Source organism: Magnolia sinica, chromosome 4 (genome assembly GCF_029962835.1).
Source record: "Magnolia sinica isolate HGM2019 chromosome 4, MsV1, whole genome shotgun sequence".
NCBI lineage: Eukaryota > Viridiplantae > Streptophyta > Magnoliopsida > Magnoliales > Magnoliaceae > Magnolia > Magnolia sinica.
Genome location: NC_080576.1, coordinates 101,201,511 through 101,226,783, shown reverse-complemented (window position 1 = coordinate 101,226,783; position 25,273 = coordinate 101,201,511). Strand labels below are relative to the sequence as shown.

General features: G+C 39.5%; 3 protein-coding genes and 1 long non-coding RNA gene across 8 annotated transcripts in view; 2 read left to right on the top strand and 2 right to left on the bottom strand.

Annotated features, from left to right (window-relative positions):
* Positions 1 to 1,711: 1,711 nt before the first annotated feature.
* Positions 1,712 to 11,525, top strand: LOC131243532 (uncharacterized). Of its 4 annotated transcripts, none has more exons than XM_058242949.1 (4): positions 1,712 to 1,899; positions 1,993 to 2,115; positions 9,083 to 9,422; positions 10,370 to 11,525. In XM_058242949.1, the coding sequence occupies exons 2-4, from the start codon at positions 2,038 to 2,040 to the stop codon at positions 11,245 to 11,247; spliced, it is 1,296 nt and encodes a 431-aa protein (XP_058098932.1). In that variant the 5' UTR covers positions 1,712 to 1,899; positions 1,993 to 2,037; the 3' UTR covers positions 11,248 to 11,525. The 4 variants fall into 4 exon arrangements, with proteins under 4 accessions (XP_058098932.1, XP_058098931.1, XP_058098935.1 ...); XM_058242948.1 differs by having other exon boundaries at positions 9,077 to 9,422; XM_058242952.1 differs by adding an exon at positions 2,463 to 2,534 and having other exon boundaries at positions 1,712 to 2,115.
* A 2,475-nt stretch (positions 11,526 to 14,000) lies between these two features.
* LOC131243530 (ubiquitin-conjugating enzyme E2 28-like) lies at positions 14,001 to 15,907 on the bottom strand. Its single transcript, XM_058242947.1, has 4 exons — positions 15,730 to 15,907; positions 14,918 to 15,045; positions 14,415 to 14,519; positions 14,001 to 14,326 (listed from the first exon to the last, which is right to left on the bottom strand). Exons 1-4 carry the CDS (start codon positions 15,797 to 15,799, stop codon positions 14,183 to 14,185), a joined length of 447 nt encoding a protein of 148 aa, XP_058098930.1. The 5' UTR covers positions 15,800 to 15,907; the 3' UTR covers positions 14,001 to 14,182.
* On the top strand, positions 14,526 to 15,025 carry LOC131243531 (uncharacterized). The gene is made up of 2 exons (XR_009170115.1): positions 14,526 to 14,815; positions 14,868 to 15,025. It is a non-coding gene; the product is annotated as an uncharacterized LOC131243531 (long non-coding RNA).
* Positions 15,908 to 18,596: 2,689 nt separating the features above from the next.
* The window catches only part of LOC131243528 (rac-like GTP-binding protein ARAC3), a 28,842-nt gene continuing 22,165 nt past the window's right edge, over positions 18,597 to 25,273 (bottom strand). For both annotated transcript variants that reach the window (XM_058242946.1, XM_058242945.1), the window contains exons 6-8: positions 20,482 to 20,546; positions 20,298 to 20,363; positions 18,597 to 18,992 (exon numbers count right to left, since the gene is read on the bottom strand). In XM_058242946.1, the coding sequence (XP_058098929.1) occupies positions 18,888 to 18,992; positions 20,298 to 20,363; positions 20,482 to 20,546 (236 nt within the window). In that variant the 3' untranslated portion in view covers positions 18,597 to 18,887. The remainder of the gene's footprint in view (positions 18,993 to 20,297; positions 20,364 to 20,481; positions 20,547 to 25,273) is intronic.

The window sequence follows — 25,273 nt, the reverse complement described above, 5'->3', positions numbered from 1 at the left end:
CATTGGATTCAAATATCCATTTAGTAAGTTGTTTTAGGCTATTTCACTTTCCTGTTTATCTTTTATCTACGGTGAAAAGTTTATACAAAGGTATAACTCATTATAAAAGACGATCACTACTTTTTAAATATTGCCTGATTTTATTAATATATTAATGCATTGTGAGCCGCTGAATAAGCGATGGATCTCTTCAATCAGCCCTGTACTTGCCTATCTTAGTGCGTACCTCATACTTGCCAGCACAGACCTGCAAATTCAATCCTAGTACGCTCGCACGTGACCAATTTTGGAATCGAACCACAATAATACTCTCCCCATCGGACAATCCCAACCCCTCAACTCGTGTCCTCCAAATAGACGTTCACCAAATCGACATCAACCGTTCAACGTTCAACAGAGAAACCACGCAAGGCCATACGTTTAGAACCTTCCATCCTCATAAAATATCTGAACACACCCCATTCGCTGTTAGATCCCCAAATAAACGGTCTGGATTCACGGTAACATGGCTTGTGAGTTATACGCACTCGGGCGCGACTTTCGTTTGCCGTGCGCCCAGAGGAGCCCATACAGCCGGAAGCTCTGTGGGGCCCACTGTAATGTCAGTGAGAAATCCACCCCGTCCATCCGTTTCCAGCACAAATTTGAAGTGAGCCCAAAAACAAGGCAGATGAAAAACTCAAATGGGCCACACGATAGGAAACAGTGGGGGATCGGAAATAGCCACCGTCGAAAATATTCCCGGTGCCCATCTTGATGTTTACATGCCATCCAAACCGTTCATAAGGTTACTCCCAGTGGGATGATCGGATACACAAATATTAGCTGAACTAAAACTTCTGTGACCCCACCAAGGTTTCAATGGTCCACGTTCAATCCCCAATATTTCCTATGGTGTGCCCCACTTGAATTTTATAAATGCATAATACTTTGATCACTGACTTATCATGATCTGTTAAAACTGATGGATGGAATGGATTTTACACAGGTGTTGATATGGGCCCCACATAAAGGGCACGGCGTCGGACGCGGTTTGGCTAGTGAGCTGTCACAGCCAAGGGGCTAGTGGTGGGTGTTATGTGGACCCACCACGGTGTATGTGTTTTATCCACGCCGTCCATACGTTTTGAAAGATAATTTTAGCACTTGAAACCAAAATTGAGATATATATAACTCTCAGGTGGACCACACCACGGGAAAAAAGTAGTGATTGAATGTCCACCATTAAAAGCCTCCTAGGACCCGCTGTAATGGTTATTTGACATCTAACTGTTGATTAGGTCATACAGACTTGGATGAATGAGAATATATATATATATATATATATATATATATATATATATATATATATATATATATATATATATTTAAAAGCTTGATCCAAAACTTTTGTGGCCCCAAGAATTTTTTAATGGTGGGCATTGAATCAACACTGTGCGGTCCATTTGAGATTTGGATCAACCTAAATTTTGGAATCGTAACATAAAATGATTTGGAAGAATGAATGGACGGAATGGATGAAACACATACGTTATGGTGGATTCCACAGAGCACCGACCATAGCCATTGGCTAGTGGCAGGGTCAGTACCAATCCGTTTCCACTGGCGTCCTTGGCATTCTCGGCTCCACGACGTTACACATATCCTCGGGCCGAGGATCATATCACTCGTCCCCTATAAATATCCGTCGACCCTTTGCGGAAGCAAAACACGAACGCGTTTTTGCTTCTTCAGCGGCTACGCTCCCGAAACCCTAACCCTTGGGTTTTCCATCTCATATCTCAAGGGCTGCTCTCTGCAATTCGATTGGAAGCGATTTTCATCGGAATACGCTTGGATACCATCATATAATTCCACTCAAGCCCTAGATTTCGATCCCGTCGATCGTTTATTGCTAGGGTTTGTATTTTCTCTTTTCCCGGTGAAATTTGGCTGGAATTTCTACCGATTTGGAGTTTGATTTCAGCGGGGTTATTGTTTGATTGACATTAGGGCGTCGAAACTCCCAGGATTTGATCAGCTGAATCAGCGGAGATCATGTCTCGCTGCTTTCCGTATCCCCCGCCCGGGTATGAGAAGAAGGTCGTCGACGTGGGCCTAGTTGAATCGATTAAGGTTTGTTGAGCATGTCATGCGTTGATTTCTTCGGTTATGCTCGACTGCTTTTGTGATCGATTCGCTTTCGTGATTGGATTGTGTTCAATTCGATCTCTATTCAATAGGGTCCAGTTGTAAATAATGTGTAGAGAATGTTTGAATAACGGAAACAAAGCTGATGACCAAAATTAGATATGGGTTTCTAAATTTGTATATGAATATCGATGTCAGTCAGTAATGGATGAGATTACATATCCTAAAATGGTGTGTGAGTTTTATGTGTATAGAGAATGATTGAAGGATGTAAATAGAGTAGATGATGAAAATTAAATGTGGGTTTTTAAATGAGTATATGTATATTGCAGAAGCAGCAGTAATGGATGAGAGAAGAAACAGTAATGGATGATATACATATTCGAAGATGGTGTATGAGTTTTGTGCGTATGTGATGGGTTTCTCTTTTATTAATTTTGGTCTGTGTTTTTAAGGTCATGTTGGTCTTTTTCATTGGAAAATGCTTCCTCTTGGTGAATTTGTGACCTTCTGTTGCTTTTGGATATTTTTCTTTAGTAAATTAGATTAATGAGTTCTGCTGGCCTTCAGAGCATTTTGATATGGTTTCTTTCCATCCCAGGGAGAGCGCTAGTTCTTCTAGATTGTGGATGTAGAGTAGATTTCGTGTTGCTATTTTATCTCCATTTTAGCACTTCGCTCCATTATAGTACTGCATATCCTATGAAAATTCTTACACAACACAGAGCACCGCGAAACTAAATAAAAAAGAACTGCGTGGAAGGATGTGATGTAATATGATGGACATCTTAATCAGGAAGCATCTGTCAGTTCTGCTTATCCGATTTTGGTGGTCTCACCTTTTGTTTGTGTTGTTTCTCTTAATTTCCTTGTTTCTTTTTTTAAATTTTTTAATTTTTATAATAAACGATGTAAAGGAGATCTCGAGAGAGAAGAAGCCATCTCCTAAAACAAAATCCCTCAGGTAAGGAGTCTGCTTATGTGTTTCCATCTCTCCTAACATGGGAAAACACCACCTGGTTACACTGCACATCTGACTCATCTCCTTGACCTGATGCCCCAGCCACTGTGGCTTGAAATCTTAGGAATTTGTCCACCTAATTACACTGGAGTCTAGGACTGATGTTAGAGAAATGGGGATGTGGTGTGGAATCTCACTTCCATATGTAATTTTAAGGATGATGAAATTACTTGCTTTGAGAGGCTAATGAGAATTTGGAGGATGTGAATGTTAATCTTGGTGACTAGGATCAAAAGATTCAATTGATGGGAAATTTTCCTTTTTAAAAAATAAAAAATAAAATAATTCTTTTGCTACATTAGCTATGAGGTAATTAGAATCCCCAATGTGCCAAAGTTTGTGGTGAATTTGTTTTCCGAAAGGTTGAAGCTTTTGCTTGGCTGATTGATTCATGTAGATAAGATTTTAAAGGGGACAATCTGAAGCAGATGCACGTACCATGGCCAAATATCTGTTAGGTGTTGGGGGAATGTGGAATTCAGTTGACCATCGTAGGTAACTGGTGATAGAAGTGTGGTGTTACATCCTTTCTATGCTTGATATGCATGGACTAAATGGATCCCTGGAGATATCCATGGTTGGACTAGGAAGATGGTTTGTTTTGTAATTATTGGACTTCATGCTAAAGAGAGGAAGGAGAGGAAATTTCATAATACTATTTGTTGAGAATATATAGAGAATATTCATCTACAATCATTGATTAGAGATGCATCCGGGCTATCCATTATCCATCACCATTAGGTGGACCTGCACCGACGTTCTCCTCTTTTATTTTTTATTTTTTATTTTTTAATTGGATTTTTTATTCATCCTACATTAATTGGGCATCTTACTATATATAATGCATTTGGCTTTTGGACATTTCTGCCCTCACAATTAGTTCCTTTTGGGGGAGATATATTTGAATATTCGGAGGACAAGGGAAGTCATTTTAAATGAAGTCAGAGGCGTTTTGGGAACTAGAAAATGTGTCTGCTGTTGGACATGCAGTTCATATTTTACCTGCAAAAAAAAGAAGAAGAAAAAAAGAAGAAGACTGCAAATGGTCGAGTTTTTTCAATACAAAAGCTATGTGAGTAACCCAAACTACATCTCTATCTTACATATGGAAATTTGTCCCCCGGATTCTCTCTTTTCCTCTCTCCACACATGCGTTTCCGCATGCTGTACCTTAAGTCTTGCTTTTAAATTTAACCAAATTCCCATTGGAGTTTGGTTTATATTTTCCTTTGACTATTTGCTTAGGAGCATACACCATCAAAAAGAAACTCATTCCACATCTCCAATCCTCAACCAAAATGTATAGTGTCTTCGGCCCTTCAGCATTATTTTAGATATCTAGACCATCAATAGGACAAACCATAACTCTAGCCATTCAAAATTTGCCCTGTTTCAGTTAAATGTGTTCATGTATTGTTTTTTGAACCATTTATTTTGAGTTTGGTATTCAAAAACAGTTATGTAACAGCCATCACGTAATGGTAACGGTGGGACCCACTGCGATATAGGGTCATAGTGCCCATTTTGGAGAAAAAAGGCCTGTAAGTAAGGCCGAGGTGAGGCCAATGCAATTTCCTTCGTGGAAAAAAAAAAATCGTTATAGGGCTGTAACGACTGTTACAGTTTGTATCGTAATGGCCATAAAGGTTGGCTGTTATAGCTACCGTTATTGAATACACTAATGTCGAGTGACTTTTGTAGTATGGGACATTAAAGGGGGAGCCTATGAAATCAATGATTTGGATTACCGAACCATGGCTCTCGCTTACATAGAAAGACAAAGAGAAAGAGAAATCGGGAGGATATTTTTGGAGGAAGATAGAGATGATGTAGCTACTCGCATACTTTTTGTGCGATAAAATCTTGGTTGTTTTGTGGGCTTTTTGCACGTGAAACTTGGACTGTGTATGTCCAACAACAATTACATTTTCTAGTTTCTAAAATGCCTCTAGTTTCGTTTAAAATGTCTCCTCCCGTCCTTTCAAATATTTAAAGTTCTCCCCTAAGGAAATTAATTGCGGGGATGGCAACGTCCATTTCTCTTTCCCTCTCTTCACGTGCATTTGCATGTGCTATACCCTTAGAATAAGTTCATCCGTAGGCTTGTTTGATAAGTGGTTGTAACAAGAAGGATGTGGAAGAAATGTATAAGAGACGAGATCGATTGAAAAGAGATGTTCAAGAGATCTTGAATAGATTGGATAGGTTGACACTGTCTATACAACATCTATGGTTTGTGCAAAAATCTATTGTTTGCCTCTTCTTATTTTCTTCCTCGTCTATCATCCTGCGTGAATTGCACTGTTACCTCCTATCATTTTAGGGCCTTTGTAAGACAGATTTCTTTTGTGATTGAAAAATTGTAATGGAGGACGGCACAAAGGACCTTGAGCCTAGAGGTAGGTGAAAGGCTCCTCTGCTGAGGCACTGGTAGCTTAGTTGGTGGATGCTCTAATGGAGAATGCAGGTGTTGTGAGAAATGTGAAGGGTGAGATCCAAAAGGCTGAAGAAGAAACAAACAACCACTTGTTCGTGCACTGCCCCCTCATTAATCAGATCTGGCCCCAAATTCTTTCAGCGTTTGGCATTTCCTGGTGTTTCCCGATCTCAACTGGATCTCTTTTAAAGAGTTGGCATGGTGTTCGTGTTGGTTCCCAAAGAACCCCTATCTGGAGAATCTCTCTCTTGGCTGTTTGGTGGACTATCTGGGAAGAGAGAAATGGCAGATGTTTCAGAGATGTCGCTAATTCAGCAGCGTCCCTAGTGTGTAGAGTTAAGCAATTTATTGTAGAATGGGTTGCTAATGTAGACAAGCTTAAGGGTTGTAATCTCCTTTTTCTCGGAGCCTAGTCCGTCCGCTATCTCAGCGGTCCTGCTCCCCTGTGTTTTCTGTTTTTCCTGTTTTTGCTTTCTTCTTCCTGTTTGTTTTGTGCTGTTTCTCTTTTCTTTTAATATAATCTTCGTGACTCTTCAAAAAAAAAATCTTCCAAGTCTGGATGTATCCAATGAGTTCTATTCTTTTATTTGACCTAACATCCTCCAAAATATTTACCTAGCCTCGTAGAAAAATTGTGCTGCCTAGATGCAACTGTCAACTGCCTAGAGAAATATTTACCAAGCTTGGAGAAAAATTATGTCTCCTTCCAAAGTGGCTCCGTAGTGGCCGCTAATCAAAGATGTTAAATGATGTGAGATGTGAATCCTACTTGTTATTATTATTATTTTTATATCATTGATGGATAATCATAATTGTATTCTCCAAGCTTTGAGGTAGATTGCTAGAGTTGTGGGCATACCTTTTCCACTGCAAACAATCAGCAAACCAATCCTCATGCAAACGAAATGCCCAAAATGGCAATGGATAAACAATTGATTCCATGCCGTTCAAATGCATTGTACACCCTTTATATACCTGTTACAAATATTTCCATAATATGGAGACATCTATCATCAGAATCCTATCTATCTTCTGGATTCAAAATTGAATTTGGTGTACTATATTGGTCACCACCGAAACCAATACATATTGGCGGATGTGCATATTGACCCGTATCAGTCGATATACCCCTTTTCAATTTATCTTCTGGATTCAAAATTGAATTTTGTGTACCCCCAAAATTTAAATGAAGCTGAAAATAAAAGTAAAATCATATAGAATATAGAAAATTGAAAAAAAGAAGCCTAGATACATTTTCTATAGCCAAAACAAATTACTGTCACTTTTATTGCAAAGACCATCAATATGTGGTATTGATTAAAATTAAGTTTCTGGAATTTTTGAAAAAGATAAGATAATAATTAAATATTATTTTTAAATGTTTCTTTTTCCAAGAAACCCCTAATTCCGCCTAAAATCAATTGATCTATCTGTGTGCTTAATCTGTTTATTTAACAAGACATCGTCATCGTCTCCCAATACTTATCCCAACTAAATGGGGTCAGCCACTTGAATCCTTTTGCACCATTCCACACTATCAAGGGCCAATCACTCTTTCCCAAAGCTTCACAGAATGGCTCATAAGTTTCATCACATGTTAGTTAGTGCAGTTTTGTATGTCTCCTTTAACTTTATAAATAGGTACTGTGGTACTTTTCCTCTATTCTTCTCTCTACAATCTTGTTGAACAACTATGTCAACCAAAATGTCCCATTATCTCCCATACACTTCCAAACCTCTACTGGTATATCATCTAGTGCAAGAGCCTTTCCTATTTTTACCTTCTTCAAAGCTTCTTTCACTTCAGATATCCTAATCTTACGAAAGTATATTGGACTCCGACGTTATTTGAGTTTATGGTTCTTTGTGTCTTTTTGCAGTGCGCTCTCAGTGTCATCTAACAAATTCCAAAAATAGCTTAGCTTCACTTTCTGCTTTCTTAGCAATCTTTTTGGCATTCCTATGTTGTTCAAGATTGCAATTGTTTCTAGTCCCTTGCTAGGCTTTGAAACATGCACAATTCTCAATAATAACTTTTATTTAACAAGGTATAAATACAAAATATTTGGATGGACACACATGGACATGGCTTTTAGAACAAAAAAAGAAGAATAATTTTGTGGTTGTTCTTGTTTATTACTACGATATACTTTTAAAAAAAGAACTTAATCCAGTAATAATTTTTATTACTGCGATATACTTTTTTTTAAAAAATTCTATGTAGCACATGCAATTAAAAGAAAAAAACTATTATATACAAAATTTCCATTTTTTGAATTTAGAACTAAAAAATGCACAATAATGTCTTCCAGTGTATGGTTGGGTTACTTTTTATACAGGGGTTCCTCCTCTGACTCATTTCTGTGTCTAGTGTTGGGCACATGGCTTTGGGTGCAAGTATCCTAGATTTTGAGCTACTCCAGATGATTAAAAGGCTAAAGTGAGAGGTTATTTTGAGCCACTCATTTCTACCCTTCCTGGCCTGCTTGTTTGGAATCTCAGAAGTTCAGTTTAGGTAGTCCTTCAATGCCTTCATGGATTCATGGCTGTTGAAGTTGTTGCTATGTAAGAGTTCACTCTGTCTGTTCAATGTAGTTTGTGTTTTCATTTGTAAAATTTCAGGTAATCATGGAGGACATAGTTCCCACAAACGTCTGTTCGACATACTAATTTTAGAAATATTTAGACGTGTTCTGTTTTTCCATCATGGTATGTTTAAATAAAGTAAATTACTAGTTACAGATGAAAGAAGTCCTAATTATTTTTTCAGATCCTTTGCAGTGACATCCTTGCAAACGTTTTTTTTTCCTAACAATTGGATTTCAACCATGTTATTGTGCTATTTTTACTGAGTATGTCATGGGTGAGACTGGGCTATTTAGATATATGCTGTTTTAGCTTATGTGGTTATTTCCGTGCATTTCTCAAGGCTTTCCGGAATGTAATATTTCCGGACAGCTGGGAGTTTTTGTGCTTCCCAGACAGCTTGTTGAAGTTGTGCCATTCATCAACAGATTCAAGACATCCATCGGCTTTGGGTGTTATATAACTGCTCAGTATGAACTTCATGTGTCCATCATCATGGAATTTTATGTCATGGAATTTTATGTTATAAAATTCATGTAGCGGACCCCAGTTAGTTGGGATAAGGCTTAGATGATGATGATGACGATGGCGACAATGAATGGTCACTGCCAGTTGGTTTTCTAGTAGGTTTTGGAATGCCATTCCTACCCAATTCTTGACATAGGCAGTTTGCTCATGTTTGTGACTTATACCAGGTTATGTATTTTTTGTTGCTAAATATTGCATGGTGGATCTGTAAATGTTGCATCTGAATGCATTAGTATTCCAACGCCAAACTAAAGATTTTTTTTTTTGATTGAGCTTGGAGTGCCCCAAATTGTTGTAGTGGCTTCTTGCTTGCATTGGTCTTTTCTTCTTCTATTCTGATCTGGAATTGACGAATCCTCTGGTTGCTTTTGAAGCTCCAGAAAGAAAGGGAGGAGGCCAAGAAAGAGAGGAAAGAGAAGAAGAGGGAGAAGAAAGAGAAGAAGCACAAATCCAGGGAGGATGGGAAAACAGACGAGAAGAAGAAACACGGCAGTGAGAAGAGGCACAAGAATGAGAGTGGCCTGGTGAATCGAAAGGGAGAGGGAGAATACAAAGAGAGAAGAGATGAGGAAACTGAACAGCTGGAGAGGAGCAGCATCTCTGAAGAGCATGGGCAGCCTTCCAGCACTCAGAGTTTCTACGTTTCTTCAGACAGCATACGTGGCAGCAGCAAGAGGAAGAAGCCCGACGCGCCTACTGACTCCTGCTGCAACCAACTCGGTGAGTACCTTTCTCTTAGGAGGGTATCATTGGGTGCTCAGGGCATTTCCACCACGTGTGGTTCTGAGGAGGGGTTCCCCACTTCACATGTGCTGTTATTCTTTGCATCTAAACCGCTCAAAATGTTGGACCCACTTTAAATGGATTATAATCCAAAAATTACAAACTCCTATCTAAAGTGGTTGATTGTGAAAATCTAATGACAGTAAAAAGGAATAGTTAGTAAATTGTTTGAATTCAAATTTGACATTTGACAAGCGGGTGTTTGGGGCTATTACCCAATTTTGTAAACCCTAAACAGGCCAAACTGTTCATATCACTAGATAACTTTACAGATGTTTTTTTAGGGTTCCAACTGCCACTTGGTTGAACCGTTTGTTTATTGAAATACATTATTGAAGCAATTGACTATTTAGTATATCTAAAATCCAAAAGTTAAAATATTTATTTTATTTATCACACAAATGTCAATATTGAAAAAAAGAAGCCATTAAAATAGGAAGTAAAAGAAAAAAGAAACATTATGATAAAATATTACTCTTAAATAGCGTACATAAATAAGACAACTTAAGGCTATCATTAGGTTTTAAGAGTTGAAATTATAGGCCATGTGGTTTTAGTAAAAACTGGCAGAACCCTCTTGTCAGAACGGTCCGGTTTTGGATTGTTTCGACCTTAGTGGTGGTTCGGGATGAAATGGAACTGTTTGTCTGATTCAGGTCAAACCTGGTTAAGACTGCCAGATTTGGTCCATTTTCATTACTCCATTGATATGACCTTATCCATATTGTGTCCCAATTTGAGCGGTTTGGATTTAAGATACACGCCATGTTTACAGTAGGGCAGTCCCTTGCCCTGCTCAGGACCCTTTGGTCCTCTTGTTGGGGCCTTGCTGCTTGTTGCGCTTGTGCTGCTTCTCACAGTTGAATCTTTATTATCAACTAAAGGAAGTGTGCTCCGCATCCGGCTACCACTTTCTAAGCACAAGGATCCAGAACTCCCCATCAAAGAACCCGAGGCCTGTACTTCGGGCCGAGCGGAGATCCCTGCAAAAGAGCCACATACTTTGGGTCGAGCGGAGATCCCTGCAAAAGAGCGGCATACTTTAGGCCGAGCGGAGATCCCTGCAAAAGAGCTGCATACTGCAGGCCGAGTGCAGATCCCTGCAAAAGAGCGGCATACTTCGGGCCGAGTGCAGATCCCTGCAAAAGAGCCACATACTTTGGGTCGAGCGGAGATCCCTGCAAAAGAGCGGCATACTTTAGGCCGAGCGGAGATCCCTGCAAAAGAGCTGCATACTACAGGCCGAGTGCAGATCCCTGCAAAAGAGCGGCATACTTCAGGCCGAGCGCAGATCCCTGCAAAAGAGCGGCATACTTCAGGCCGAGCGGAGATCTCTTCCAAAGAGCTGCATAGTACGGGCCTAGTGCAGATCCCTGCAAAGGAACTGCATACTCCAGGCCGAGTGCAGATCCCTGCAAAAGAGCCACATACTTCTGGCCGAGCACAGATCGCTGCAAAAGAGCTGAATACTTCTGGCCGAGCACAGATCCCTGTAAAAGAGCCGCCTAAAACTGCTCACGAATATATCAATGCAGGAGATTTAATGGAGAGCTGGAACCCGATTCCACTGCACATACAACACCCAGAATTCGATAACCTGGAATGGCTCTTTGAGAGGAGAGAGCAATGCAGTGAGCCTGACGCTAAAAGGCCGAAAGCCAGTGGCAGCTCGAGCCATGTGAGCGGTGCTGGTCTGGGTCCACGAGCGTGTTATTTGCCTGCAGCGGACGTGTATGCATTGCCCTATGTGCTTCCGTTCTAGACACCTGTCGTAGTCATCCATGTGGTGTGTATTGAAGAATCTACAGCATGAGAGGTGAAGGTGGAAACAGCAGGGAATTTTTTTTTCTCTCCCATCCTGCTTTCTGAAAGCGGGTTGCTGGCGGTGGTGGTTTTACGGGTTCTCATGCTTGGTGCTTGGCTTGATGAATTTGGAGATGACACGATGTACATACAAAAAGCTCATTCCATTCGTCACTGATGTGTGATAATTCAAAAGCAGGTGTAGTAGTTTGATTCCATAATGTATCTGTTGTTTGAGATGTTGCACATTTGTGGTTTGCAATGAGATGGGCTGGGGTGTGATCCTGGCCGTCTCTTATGTGGTGGTCCTCCGGTGAAATCATTCTGGTTCACACATTAAGTGGGCCATGGTTTACAAAACAAGCAGGGGCCTGCCCGTTCCAGTAGTGGGATGGAGCATTTGGGCCCCACTAATATCATTTAGAGAGAGAGAGAGAGAGGATCTCACATGGTTAGAATCTTGAGAAATGCAAATACAAAGCTGTATCTATATCCAGTTGATGTTTTAAGATGATGATTGTTCCTATTTTGTTTTCATGGTTGATCTTGACTGTCCATTTTCATGCCATGATTGGAAGTTTATTACCTGATTGGTATGAATCTTGCATCATAGCTTGCTATCAGTTGTATGAATGAATGAATGGTTGAGATCTACAAAAAAGCATTTGAGGTCAAACTTAAAAGATCATTTTACAAGCATAAAGCATTCCTGCTTGTAAAATGAGATGTAAATTTGGTGATTAGTCCTTCACAGAAGCTGTGCGATCTGTTCTTTTCATTAGGTGGGCCACACCGTTTAATTCTGGCTTAGATGGCAGCTCTTTTACTTTTAACCTGGACCACTGTACAAAGAAGGTGAGCCATAGAAAATATTGCTTCAATGATCTGAATGGTTTGTGCATTGTGGCCCACCCGAGTGAAACGGCCTGTTTTTTGTTTTTTTTTCTTCTTCGGAGGGAGAAGATCTAATTTGTTTGTTCCACCTAATGGAAAACTTGGGTGTCTCGCTCAAGAATGGGTCAGGTACCCATTGTTTACTAATCCATACCATTCATTAGGGCTGTTGAGAAATCATATACTTGTAAATCAATGGATGATAATCACTTTCAACACAAGCAATCAAATCATCAAACATCATGCAGACGGATGAGACCAAAATTTACTTTAATAGAAATAATGAAAATACAATCATGGCAATAAAAGAAATGAGTTCTTTCATGAACTCCGGAGAAAATGATCAAAGAAACTGGTGGGGATGGATGGAGGGAGATGATCTTCTGCTTCTACAAAATCAATTTTCTCTTGTACGTCCAACTAGTTGCCATGTTGGGGCCACCATGGTGTTTGTATGAGATCTCATCCGTCCAGCAAGGTTGTCCCACCATAAAAATAGAATGCCCCAAGAATAAGGAAGATCAAATCATGAAATAAGGATGCTCCACATGAATGTGAAACTTTTAGGTGTTGTTTCATGGTTTTCTACTGTGTACCCCACTTAATAGTTGGATCAACCTAATTTTCTCTGGACGTCTCATTTTCATTATCCAAGAGAGATATGGGCCAATACACACACAAGGGAGATAGGTCAAAATATCAATTTAAGCCCTACTTGTGGGTCCCACTTCCACAGTAGCTAATCCGCGTCCTAGGGGCATGGTCCACGCAAGCCAAGAATCTATAGACCAATGGTCTGGATTGCTTAAGGCATCATCCAAACTTTTCAGAATTGAAAGCGCGTGTACGGAAGATCCCATAGTCCAACTTCAATGTATTTGTTTTTTTTTAAAGAAATTCTTTTCTTTTCTCCATTCTCACACTCAGGAATTACAAGAGATGCGATCTGGACCGTGTTTGGATGCCCAAGTGAAAGTTTCCTATTTAGAAAGTAGCAAAGTAGCCCTCAAATCACAATCATGATCCTTTTCCTATTCAAATTGCACCGTTTGGATGCAATATCGATCCGAATTACAATTATGCAGTTACATATGTACGATATCTGACCAGTACAATCGTTGGAATACGGTGTGGCCCAGTGATCAGTGAGCTTGCCTAATTTTTGTCCCAGATGATGTTCATGCTGCGGCCATTCATTTGAATGGCTCGGATCATCATACAAAGGTGATACTTTAGAGGAAAAGATGGGGCTGCATGATAAGTTAGAATCCATCTGACTGGGGTTGCCATTAATCTGGCCTCTGGGTTGGGGGGCCCATCTGGCGTTCACCCAATTTGGACGGAACAAAATGAACGGTTTGGATTGCGTATGAGAAAGGAAAGTCATACGAATTATAGGGTGTCCACCTTCAACAGATATCTATCCAAAATCATATCAGTAGATTGAAAAATCAAAGGTCATTTTTGAAAAATTAGGATCCACGATGTAGCTTTCTCACAACGGATCATGAAGAATTTGCCAAACCTAATAGACGGCCCGGATTGATCATTAGATTATCCTTGTATCTACAACTACCCTGATTGATATATAACTGTTTGTATGCCCTACACGTTCCCTCATTTCAAACGTTTGTGAGATCCAAACCGCTCGTTAGTTTATTAAAAAGGTTAATGAATGATGAATATTCCACATCCAAATCCAAAAAATGGTCCACCTGATGAATGGACTACCTGATTTTTGGGCCCACAGGCTTTGATCATAACAGCCCCAAAATCCAAAAAAGCCAAATAAACCAACATCAACAACACAATCCAAACTTGAAAAATCTCTGCCGTTTATTCTATAAGCAAAGAACTCTCAACGGCCCAAAAGTGACACACTTGGACACTTCATAACATTGTTTTATATACTCTCAATATACCCAAAACACTAAAACTCACAACATAGATGTAGATTATTTAAAGACATGGGCTTGGGCTTGAATTAAATGGGCTTAATTTCAGCCCATTGCGTATTTCTGGGTCCAGCTACGGGCCGTTGATTCGTACTTGAATCTATCCGTCTTGCACATGTGTGCGATCTCTGGGACCAGTGGATCGTCGGGATTCGGGTCCGTCAGCAACGAACATATGGAGAGAAGCACCTACAAAATTCACAAGATCAATATCAACGGTTCATATTCATTGATAGATTGGATGGACGGTCAGATAATGAGTTGGGGTTGTATATACCTTTGATATGGTCAGGGCTGGGCTCCACTGCTCTTTGAGTATGTCTAAGCAGATGTTTCCATTGCTGTTTATGTTTGGATGGAAGACTTTGGTTCTAAAAGCAACCTGCAAAATAGTTTTAATATGTATAATTACATTTAGATCTTATGATCAGTGATCCAGACCGTTGGATTGTTGGGCCTCATCATCTAAGTACTGTGCCCAAGGAATCTCCCACATTTGAAGATCCCATCCGTCCATCTTAGCCTTTTTTGACAACGAAGGCGGGCCATGTAGTTTTGAAGGTTAGGATTGAACAATCGAGGAGATTTATGAGGTATGGCCCATCTGCGGTGAGCCCCAACATAACAACGGTCCGGATTGCCAGATCGTGTGCCCAATTTTACAAAACGAGAACCCAAGTACACAGTGGGTACAGTGGGCCTGAGAAGAAGGTAAAAAAGAAGGGCCCAGAATTGGATGGCTGTGATTGAAAGAAGAAGAAAAATGGTTGGTTGGATTACCTTTGGAGGCTTGAAAGGATAGTCAGGAGGGAAATGGATGGTCACAAGGAATACACCTCCGGAGTAGGGACTGTCATTTGGACCGATGATCGTTGCTTGCCAATGGAACATATCATCAGCCACAGGACCTGAAAATTTCACACCCATTTTATGATTATTACACCCCACCACCCCCAATTTTTTAATTACAACAGTCCATAAACCTACATGAGATTAGTTTGAGTCGGGTACGATGTACCCATATCTAGACCCGAATGAGTCAGGTACAGGTGTACCCATATAGGCTCTGGATCCGAGTCTAGCCGGCCGGATACTGAATCTCGCAGTGAGTTCGGACGAGTCAAAGTGATATATCAGAATGCGAAATCGGGTCCAGATTCTGACCCGGACCCGTGTTCGGTTCCAGTCTGGACACGGGTCTAAGCTAAACGGTTCTTTTCATGGTGTCAAATGGGTACCCGATCCGGGATTGCCAACTCGTTTAAATCGGATGGGACTCGTCGAGTCTGATCTGGTCAAGTTCCACGTGTCTGATATGACTCGGACGAGTCAAGACTCAGACCCGAACGGTGTCGGTGAGTACCATCACCTTCCCGATGCATTCCTGACTCGGGCGAGTCACGACTCAGACCAAAATGAGTTGGAACGAGTCACCGAGTCAAAAAACAAAGATATGGATCGGAGTCTGGCCTTAATGAATGGAATTGGGCTTCACCCATTTTCATCATTTTAGTCAGTACTGAATTAGATTTATCGCAATTCAATTCAATTGAGCATCCAAACGCGGCAAGAATCATCTTTCCATTCAATACCTGCACTGCATGAAGTTGGTGGGTCCCTCTGCAGATCTTTGAGCTCCTTGATGATCCTCTTCGACGCCATCCCGCCAATCTGAAATCTCAGGTCACTGATGAGGCCACCGACGGTGAGGATTTTAGAATGAGGAAGAACACTACAAAGGAAGAGCGGACACTCTACGACACATGCAAATGTCTGGTGATGATGGGTGTTTATATTCACCAAAGTGAGAAGGTGGGGCCCACTAATTCTAGTGCTGATGCTGAAGTAGTGGGCCCAAGGTATAGATTCCACCAAAAAAGAATAAAAGTTGCAAGTAAAGAATCCATGATTTTTTTTAAAGTGACTGTTCTTTAGTTCTTAAAAACTGTTCAAAAAATCATTACCAAAGCTTTTAAGGTATAGAGGGGCCCACCTATGATCAAAGTCGTTAAAAGAAGTTGGGAAGACTTTAATTTTTCAGTCTTACCATCCATCATGCAATCCATTTACTTTACGGCTATGATAATCAATCTCCAAGTGGGTCCCACCAATCAAACTAACTAACGGTGTTGATCATATAAGAGGCAGCATCAGCCCAGAAAATTAAAATTTTGAATATGGTGGGACAAGAAGGGCTGGCCCAGCTAGTCCAGATCCTGGCCGTCTATAAAACCCAGCCCAGCAACTTGTGTTGGGTAGGGTATTCAGAATAAGAACTTGTCTTGCAGGCGTATCTTATTTATGCTAACATGCCACTTGTGTAGAACATCCGTATCATGAAAAATAGCTGGCTATGAAATGAAGGTTGACTGGAACAAAAGATCACCGTGATTCGCTCATCAGGTGGGCCATTCTGATAGAATCAATGGAAAACATGGGTCTGACTCATCGTACAGGTGTGGCCCTTTTAATGACTATGTCCACCTGATTTTACTTCTTCTTCATGATGGGGCCTGGCCAATGGGTGGACGCAATCCACCTACCTCTGTGGCCGCAGGACTTTTTGGGACCCACCGTGATGTATGTGTTTTATCCATGCCGTCCATTCGTTTTGCCAACTCATCTTAGGTCATCAACTCAAAATTGAAGCATATGAAAAGCTCAAGTTGACCACACCACAAGAAATAGTGATTGAAGATTTTTCTTCTCATCTATACTCAAAATTCTTCTTCTCTTTTTCCAACGTGGGACTATTCCCAAAACACTTGAAAAGAGTTTTTTTCGAACCAATCTATAATATATATATATATATATATATATATATATATATATATTAAAATCAATATATTTCAACAAGGGGACCATAGAAGTTTTGGATCAAGCTTATATTTGTGTCTTCCCTTCATCCAGGTCTGTGTGACCTTATCAAGAGGTTGGATGACAAATTAACATCACAGTGGACCCTAGGAAGGTTTTAACGGTGGACATCATTTTCCACTTTAGCTTTTTATATACATCAATTTGAGCTGGAAAAACCGATGGACAGTGCGGATAAAACACATACATCACGGTGGGACCCACAGTCCTGCCGCTACGGAGTCTTCGTCGGCCATCACTGTAGGTGATCAGTTCTTTTTCACCATAAAATCAGCATAACATCCCACAATATCACAAAAACCAGATTCAGAGAGAACGGACGGTAGAAATTGAGATGACCCCATTGATGCTCTCCCACCGGAGGATTGGAATCTTGGTGGGGCCAGTGTCGACTACCAGTCCATCCCCACATTCAAAAAGTATGATATTCGTGCTTAGCTAGAAACAGTTTTTTTCTTACAAAGAATCTCAAGCCACCTCTCATTCAGACTCATATCTCTCATGATTCTTTGACCCCACCACGTGAAATTGCGATTTGCCCATACAAAGGCTAATATTCCCCCATTTGCCTTCTTTTTTACCACTCTTCATCTTCTTTTCATCTTATCCTTTGTTCCGTTCACATCCATCTCAATGACCTTGTCAACATCTCTCTTTCTTTTTTTCTTTTCTACCACTCTTTCCATTTCTACGGTCAGATTCTTCAGTCGGGCAGCTACCATTTTCCGGATTTGAGGTCAATCAGAGCCGGAAATGAGATAACACAATCACGCAAGGCAACCCAATAAGCGAGAAAAACATGTCACCGCTTGTTTAGGTCATCCATACCATGAAAATAGTGGGCCCAAACGTGAAGATAGCTTGACACAAGAATGAGGGCCATGCCGCTCATAAGATGATCCACACCATTGACTCTCATAAGATGATCCACACCGTTCGAATCAACGGACATCAGATGGCAGCACGGGTGTGACAGAGCGATCAGCCTCATTCTGGAGATGACGATGACTACCAATTTCATAATATGGATGTCGTGCTAGAGCGGCTACGACGATTCATTGAATTCAGCTGTCGATGTGATAACCTTGCCCCAGATGGCCCATCCAGAAAGCATCGCGCAAGTTTTCGAGGTACCGTTTTGGATCACTAAAACATTCACAATACCTAAAAAACTTGGGTAAGATGGGCCACCAAAGTACACCTAAGATGCGTCCAAATCACATCTTATCACTTAATCACATTAGCTCAATTGTTGACAGTAAGAAAGAGAGAAGATCTACGTAAGTAGGTTATAACTCAAACAACACTAGATAGAATTATAACTCTACCAACGCTATAGAATTATGCGGGAAAGGGGAAAATATCATTAATCGGCAACCAAATTACATCATCAATCGGAGTTGAAAAGGCAAACACACGGGGGCCCGCAGTTGGGTTTTCTGGGAATCAGATTTGAGTAGATGATATTCAAGGGTGCACGGTTCGAAATTGATTTAAGACTAGGTCAAAAGCAAGCAATAGATTAGAGAAGGTTCCAATGCAGCCACACCTTTTTGCAGTATTCAAACAAAGACACGGAATATGAATATAACAATGTTCGTAGTAGGAAAACCATTTTGGGACAAAGTTCCGTCTAACACAAGCAGCAGACGATGAGAAGGAACTTATCCAAAAGGCATAGCGTGTGAATTCTAGATTACAGATCAACACAGGGCCAATAAAGCAAGACAAATAACCTGATGACTTGAGAAATCTAAGACTGTCAGTAGACTATACACCATTGGCCCTGCTTCCTCAAAGGGGATAGAGAGAGAGGGGGGGGAGGGGACTATAACAAGGATGGTTTGTGGGTCATCATCTTGGTATTGTTCGATTACAAGATGGAACAGCTCTTTTGTGCCTTTCTCTTCTTCTTCTTCTTTTGCTTGGGCGGCTGAAGAACCACCTTGATGGCCGCGTCAAAAACTGCTTTGACATTCTGCATAACATAAATTTCAAAAAGAAAAAAAAAAAAAAAAACAACAATAAGTCAACAATGCAGCCACCATTAAATAACCATAGTTTACAATCCACCAAAAAATAGAACAAGAACACAAACAATAAGAAGGAAACAAGAAACACCACACCATTTTTTTGCTTATTCTAAAAAGTATCTCGAAAAAATTATTATTAAATTTGTCAATCTATTGATCAATCGAGGAAACAAGAACACAAACAAGAAGGAAGCAAGAAACACCGCACCTTTTTTTCTAGAATTTTCTATAAAATCAATCACGATCGATCAAGAGAGATTCGATCACTCTCTCAGTCGGTAGGTCGAGGGAGGGAGGGAGAGGCTTTCTCTACTTCCTGGTTTTAGTAAGCTCCCTGCCCTCCTTGTCAGATTTGCAAACTTGGAATGGCATTTTTTAATCCCGATTTTGGGACATTTTACTTTTTTCTACAAGATTTAATGATCGTTCAATGATCATGTGGGAATCAATAATCCCAATTTTGTTGCTTTAGTGCACAAATCTGATGCAGAATATGGACTCTGCGGAAACCGGAATTAAGAGATGATCCCGATTTCCTGCCTAAAAGCACCCTTCGGCAAAAAGAAATCACTCAAACTTATAATCTAATAATGAACTAGAGATCACAAATTCTTAGTTGTAATGATTATTTTTAATCCCCTACCTGTTCAGTAGACACCTGAAAGTAACTTTGATCTCATTTTAATTAACAGTAATTATGTATTAGCGATCATGATCTCTAATACATAATACAGTTATAAAATGAAATTGAATTTACCCTCCAAAAGAAACTAATATGAGATGAACACTTCGAAGCCATCTACAAAACACAGCCTAATACGTTATTACAGTTAACCATGGTGTGCCATAAAGGCAATTACATAAAGGTAACAGTGGCAACCATAACACGTTATAGGGTCATAAAGACCGTAATGGAAAAAATGACCCATAAAGGCTGTTACAACCCCTCTAACGTCCCGTTATGCCTCCCGTAAAGGCTGCAACGGTCCATTACCGGGCCAAGACAGGTTTTTCAGGGTTTTTTTTTCAAGAAAAAAGAAAAGAAAAGAGAGAACTCATAAAAGGTACCGGTGGTGACTGTTATGGAATATCTTGCGGTTAACTAAAATGAGATGCACTCATTTTTAAGTGGCACACAAACAGGCCCCAACTGATTGCGTTGCCGAATTTTCCCCAAGTCCAAACTATGTAAAAAAAAATTATATTAGAGCATATAATAGGTGAAAAAGCAGCCTGAGGAAAGAGCATACCTGCTGCGTTTTTGAACTACATTCGATGTAGGCAGGAGCTCCAATCAGCTTCTTCAGCTCTTCTCCCTTCAGTTTAAAATAAAAATACCAGCAAAATGTATTAAACATCTTAGGGAACATCTTAGGGATGCTAAAGTCAATCATAGAAAAACAGTGGCTGTACCAACATGGTAACATTCCTTACCTGGGCGGTAGTGATGGGAACTGCACCAGGGTGATCTGTAAAGAACTGCTTATCATCCCGAAGATCTGTGCATGAACAATAGATAATAAATAAATTGTGACCAGAAAGAATTGGAAAAAAAAAAGTGTCAGAAGTGAAAATGAGGTGCTTTTCTTTGATAAAGGTTGCAGATCATATCAATTTGAATCTTAAATTTCTTCATGCAAACACAATAAAATGTGCATCCAAAAAGAAGGTCAACGCTGATTGTCTGTCCTCACGTGAACATATGCCTGACATGCAAACGATCAAGACCAACCATGCCCCACAAAGGGATGGACCATGTGCCACAAAAATTCAAGTCAATATGAACATTGTTAACACAGTGATACCTCCTGCAGATAACCCGATCCATGTCATGGATGGAAACTACCAATAAAATCACATGGAGCAAAAATCAGACAGGTCCAGTCATCGGGCAGGGCCATGTAAGACAATTAACAAGTATTCTCTCAGCCTCCTTTCTAATTCTCAACATGGCTGACAGGTCCCACAAGCTCAACATAATGGTTTCCTTAATACTATTGGAACTTTGAAATCTCCATCAAACAATCAAACATGCGAATACTAGTGTTGTCAAAATCCTATGATTGATGATATACAATTTGAGTCGAATCTTAAGCAAAATGATTTGAATCTCACCTTGAATCCTTTTTTATATGAATCCTACGATTTTCAAGTACCAATTTACAATTAAAATTATAATTGCTCTCTTCTATTTTAAGCTTCGCTTGGTTTTCAGCAGTGTTTAAATTATCGGCAATAATATCGAATTATCGCCGATATTTTCGGTATCGCTGGCCCTTCGATAACGAAAACCCCAGATTTCGTTTCTCTCTTGGATATCGGCGACATTTCACAGATTTTTTCAGATTTCACTGATTTTTTTTCAAAATTTCGCCAACAAAATCGAGCCGTACATACTAAAAAAGAAAATCATATTTTAAAAATACCTCTTCCTAGAAAATCGAAAAGTGATTGGATTGTAGATCGATAGTGTGGTCTTGAAAAGTATGAAATAACCCAAAAAATCCGGGATTTTGACGAACTTTTTTCTAATCTTGTTGGGATTTCCGTCGATAGTTGAATCTGCATTGCGAGATTGAAGATACTTCCAAGATTCTAGGGTTACTACGGCTGTGGAGAAGAGCTTGCGCGTCGACTTTTAGGGTTTTGCAAGAGGGGTTTTCGAAACCCTCTTTCAAAGCTCTTTCCTTATAGCTGAATTTTTAAAGTTAAGTAGAATATGTGTTTAACACTATTAAATTGCAAAGGTCACCACCATTTTGCCTCGAAACAAAACTAATATATTATGTAACTTTTAAGTATTTTATAATGTAAGTTTCACACAACATAATAAGACTGTTTCACTGCCATTTTACCTCAAAACAAAACTAACAGATTATACTACATTTAAGTTTTTTTATAGTGTGAGTTTCAGACAACATAATAAGACTATTTCACCACCATTTTATATAAAAAATTGTGATGGTTACGGGAGTAGATCAGGTGCGTCCCATTCTCACATAAGATGATGCAGCCCACCATGATGTATCTGCCCATCCGTTTTTCAGAACATTTTAGGGCATAAGCCCAAAAACAAAGAAGATCTAAATCTCAGGTAGACCATACAACAAGGGTGATTGAATGACATACCATTAAAAACTTCCTAAGACCCACCTTATGTTTCCATAATGTTTATTTTCCATCCAACCTATTGATAATGTCACATAAATATGGATGAAGGGAAAAAACAATTATCTACTTAATCCAAAACTTTTGTGGCTCAGTAATGTTCGTCACCACGGTTTCCTATGAATGATAAGTTTCTCTAGAGAATTAGATCTACTTCATTGTTAGGCTCATGCCTTAAAAGGGTCTTGCAAAACGGATAGATATAGAATAAATCTATTAAGGTGGGACCCGCTGTAAGGGCCATAGTCTTGGGTGAGGCCGACGCATGGTTAGATGGTTGGATGCATGGATGGGCTGAACGGATGGATGGATGCTTGGATGGATAGATGGGACAGATGGATGGATGTTTGGATGATTGGATGGGATGGGATGGGATGGTTGGATGGATGGATGGATAAATGGTTGGATGCATGAAATAACTAGGATGGTTGGATGGATGGATGGATAAATGGTTGGATGCATGAAATAACTAGGATGGTTGGATGGATGGATAGATGGGATGGATGGATGAATGCTTGAATGATTGGATGGGATGGATGGATGAATGTTTGAATGATTGGATGGTTGGATGTTTTGATGAATAGATGGGATGGATGTATGGATGTTTGGATGGATAGATGGGATGGATGTTTGGATGGTTGATTGGTTGGATGGATGGATGGATGTTTGGATGGGATGAATATTTGGATGATTTGATGGAATGGATGGATGGGATGTTTGGATTGTTAGATAGATAGCATGGATGGATGTTTGATAGATAAATGGAATGTGTGGATGATTTGATGGGATGGATGGATGGATAGATGGGATGGTTGGATAGATGGATGGATGAGATTGATCGATGTATGTTTGGATTATTGGATGGGATGGTTGGACAAATGGATAGTCAGATGGATGGATGGGATGGGATGGTTGGGTGGTCGGATGGATGGATGGTTGGTTGGTTGGTTGGATGAGATGAATGGATGGATAGGTGTTTAGATGGTTGGATGGATGGAAAACATGGATATACAATACATACATAAAGGTGGGCTTCATAAATGTGTTTTTTTTAGTTCATTTACTACTATATGTTTTAATTATTTTATGTGAGCTTTATTTGTGTTATATAAACTCATTTTAGTTACTATTAGAGTGATTTCTTCCGGCAGTGCATGTTTTTAGACTTCCATTACAAGAAAACTTATTATGTATGCATTTTTTTTGCAATTTTTTTATTCCTAAATATGAAGATATGTGTAGTTAGGCATGTCATGAAGTTTCACTAAAAAACTCCACATTTTTTCCTATGTTTCCTCATTTTCCCCCTCATTTCTGGTTATCGGCGATATTATCTTTATCTTTATCTTTAGGTATTTTATCTTTATCTCCGGCCAACGAAACTTGTAGCGATACTGACAACTCGAACACTAGTTTTCATTTTATGTTTTTAAATTGGTGGGGGCTTTAAGTAGTTTAGAAAAGATAAATTATTTTATTTATTCTTTATAAGAGATTAAATGGTATCTATTCTCTTCAACATTAAATCATGGAGCTTTTATTATGATTTCTTCTTAAATGGTCAAAACACCAAATTGATGTATGACTTATCTGGAATGTTTTTTATGGATGGTTACAATCATGTTGACTTACAAAAGGATGATTGATGAGTTTTAAACTTTTTGTAATTTATTTATATTTTTCTCTTCTTCATTTTTTTCAATTTTTAGGAAATTATAAAAAAATTATGATTTACGATACAATTCAACCCCTATTACGATTTGCAATATGATAACGATTTTGACAACATTGATTAATACAATTTCTAATTTATGAGAGAATCATTTCTAACTAAATCATCCAAGGTGTTCCAAAACAGTAACGGTGGCTGTAATGGCCACCACCCTTACCATTACGATACAGGGCCGTGACGGCCTTTTTTTCTTTAATTTTTTGAAAAACTGTTAGAGGACCGTAACAGGGTCTTTACAGCCTTTTTTTTTTTTTTTTCTTGTAACGGCCGTTTCAACCCCATAACGCGTAACGGTTACGTAACCGATTTTGAATACCTAGAAATCATCGATAACTAAACAGTCATGGTGAAAACAAGATGGAGTTTCAGCAAGCAGGACTTTGCAAATTCAAGAATGGAATTGATTAACATGCAAAACACCTGAGGCAAGTGGAGTACAAAACTTGACAGTGTTAATCATGCTCCTCTAAACTATTTCAATTTTAAGCTGGAAAATTGTCGCATTTCTGGTGATAGACGAGAATTTCCAAGCACCACACATACACACACACAAAAAGAAAAAGGTTTTGACCATGCTAACAGTTCACCAAATATCAATTATTTATGTAAAAGGGTTTAATTTTCACCGTTGCACAAAAGGTTAAATTTTATTGATTCCCAGATAATCATCCCCACAATTAATGAACTTATTCATACCCATCTTCCCCGCCGTCCCACCAAAAATTGGTGGTTTTGAGCTTCTCTAATGACTCCATCATGTTTCAAATTCTAGAAAGTGACAAATTTGCCAATGTGGATCTAATCGACAATATCCTTGCCCTCCCAAAAGATATTCTCTTCCATGAAACCAACTCAAGAGCATTTAATAACTTTACAAGTGGAAAATGAGCTACATGGAACTTGTGGTTGTTCGTATTTGCATACTAAAAAGTTCCATGGATTAGGGTTCCAGTGGAACTCTGACTTCCCAAAAACAACCTATTCGACTTCCAGCACCCAACTTAGGATGTCAATTTCCATGAAAATCAAGCCTACAAACTGTCGTCTCAATCTAGATCCATTTTTTGGCATTGGACTAGATGGTTAGGCTAGTCTAATTCTTGAGAGGCACATGCCATCAAAGTTGCATTCACATGATCTTTCGGACCAAACACTTTCTCAACCAATGATTGAATGGATAGGAGCATCTGATCAAAGTGATTGTTTAGAGTCACACAAAATCAAAGGTGTGGGGACCACTTGAAGTCCAGATCAAACGGAACTCCCACAAAGTCACAGTATAATCAAACACGACCATTCATTATCCCAGTTGAAAATCAAATGTCT

Coding starts and splice junctions, on each gene's coding strand:
- LOC131243532 (XM_058242948.1), top strand. CDS start 2,038: ATGTCTCGCTGCTTTCCGTATCCCCCGCCCGGGTATGAGAAGAAGGTC. Junction 2,116..9,076: donor GCCTAGTTGAATCGATTAAG/GTTTGTTGAGCA, acceptor TTGCTTTTGAAG/CTCCAGAAAGAAAGGGAGGA. Junction 9,423..10,369: donor CTCCTGCTGCAACCAACTCG/GTGAGTACCTTT, acceptor TATCAACTAAAG/GAAGTGTGCTCCGCATCCGG.
- LOC131243530 (XM_058242947.1), bottom strand. CDS start 15,799: ATGGCGTCGAAGAGGATCATCAAGGAGCTCAAAGATCTGCAGAGGGAC. Junction 15,046..15,729: donor ACCAACTTCATGCAGTGCAG/GTATTGAATGGA, acceptor TGAAATTTTCAG/GTCCTGTGGCTGATGATATG. Junction 14,520..14,917: donor ATCCTTTCAAGCCTCCAAAG/GTAATCCAACCA, acceptor ACTATTTTGCAG/GTTGCTTTTAGAACCAAAGT.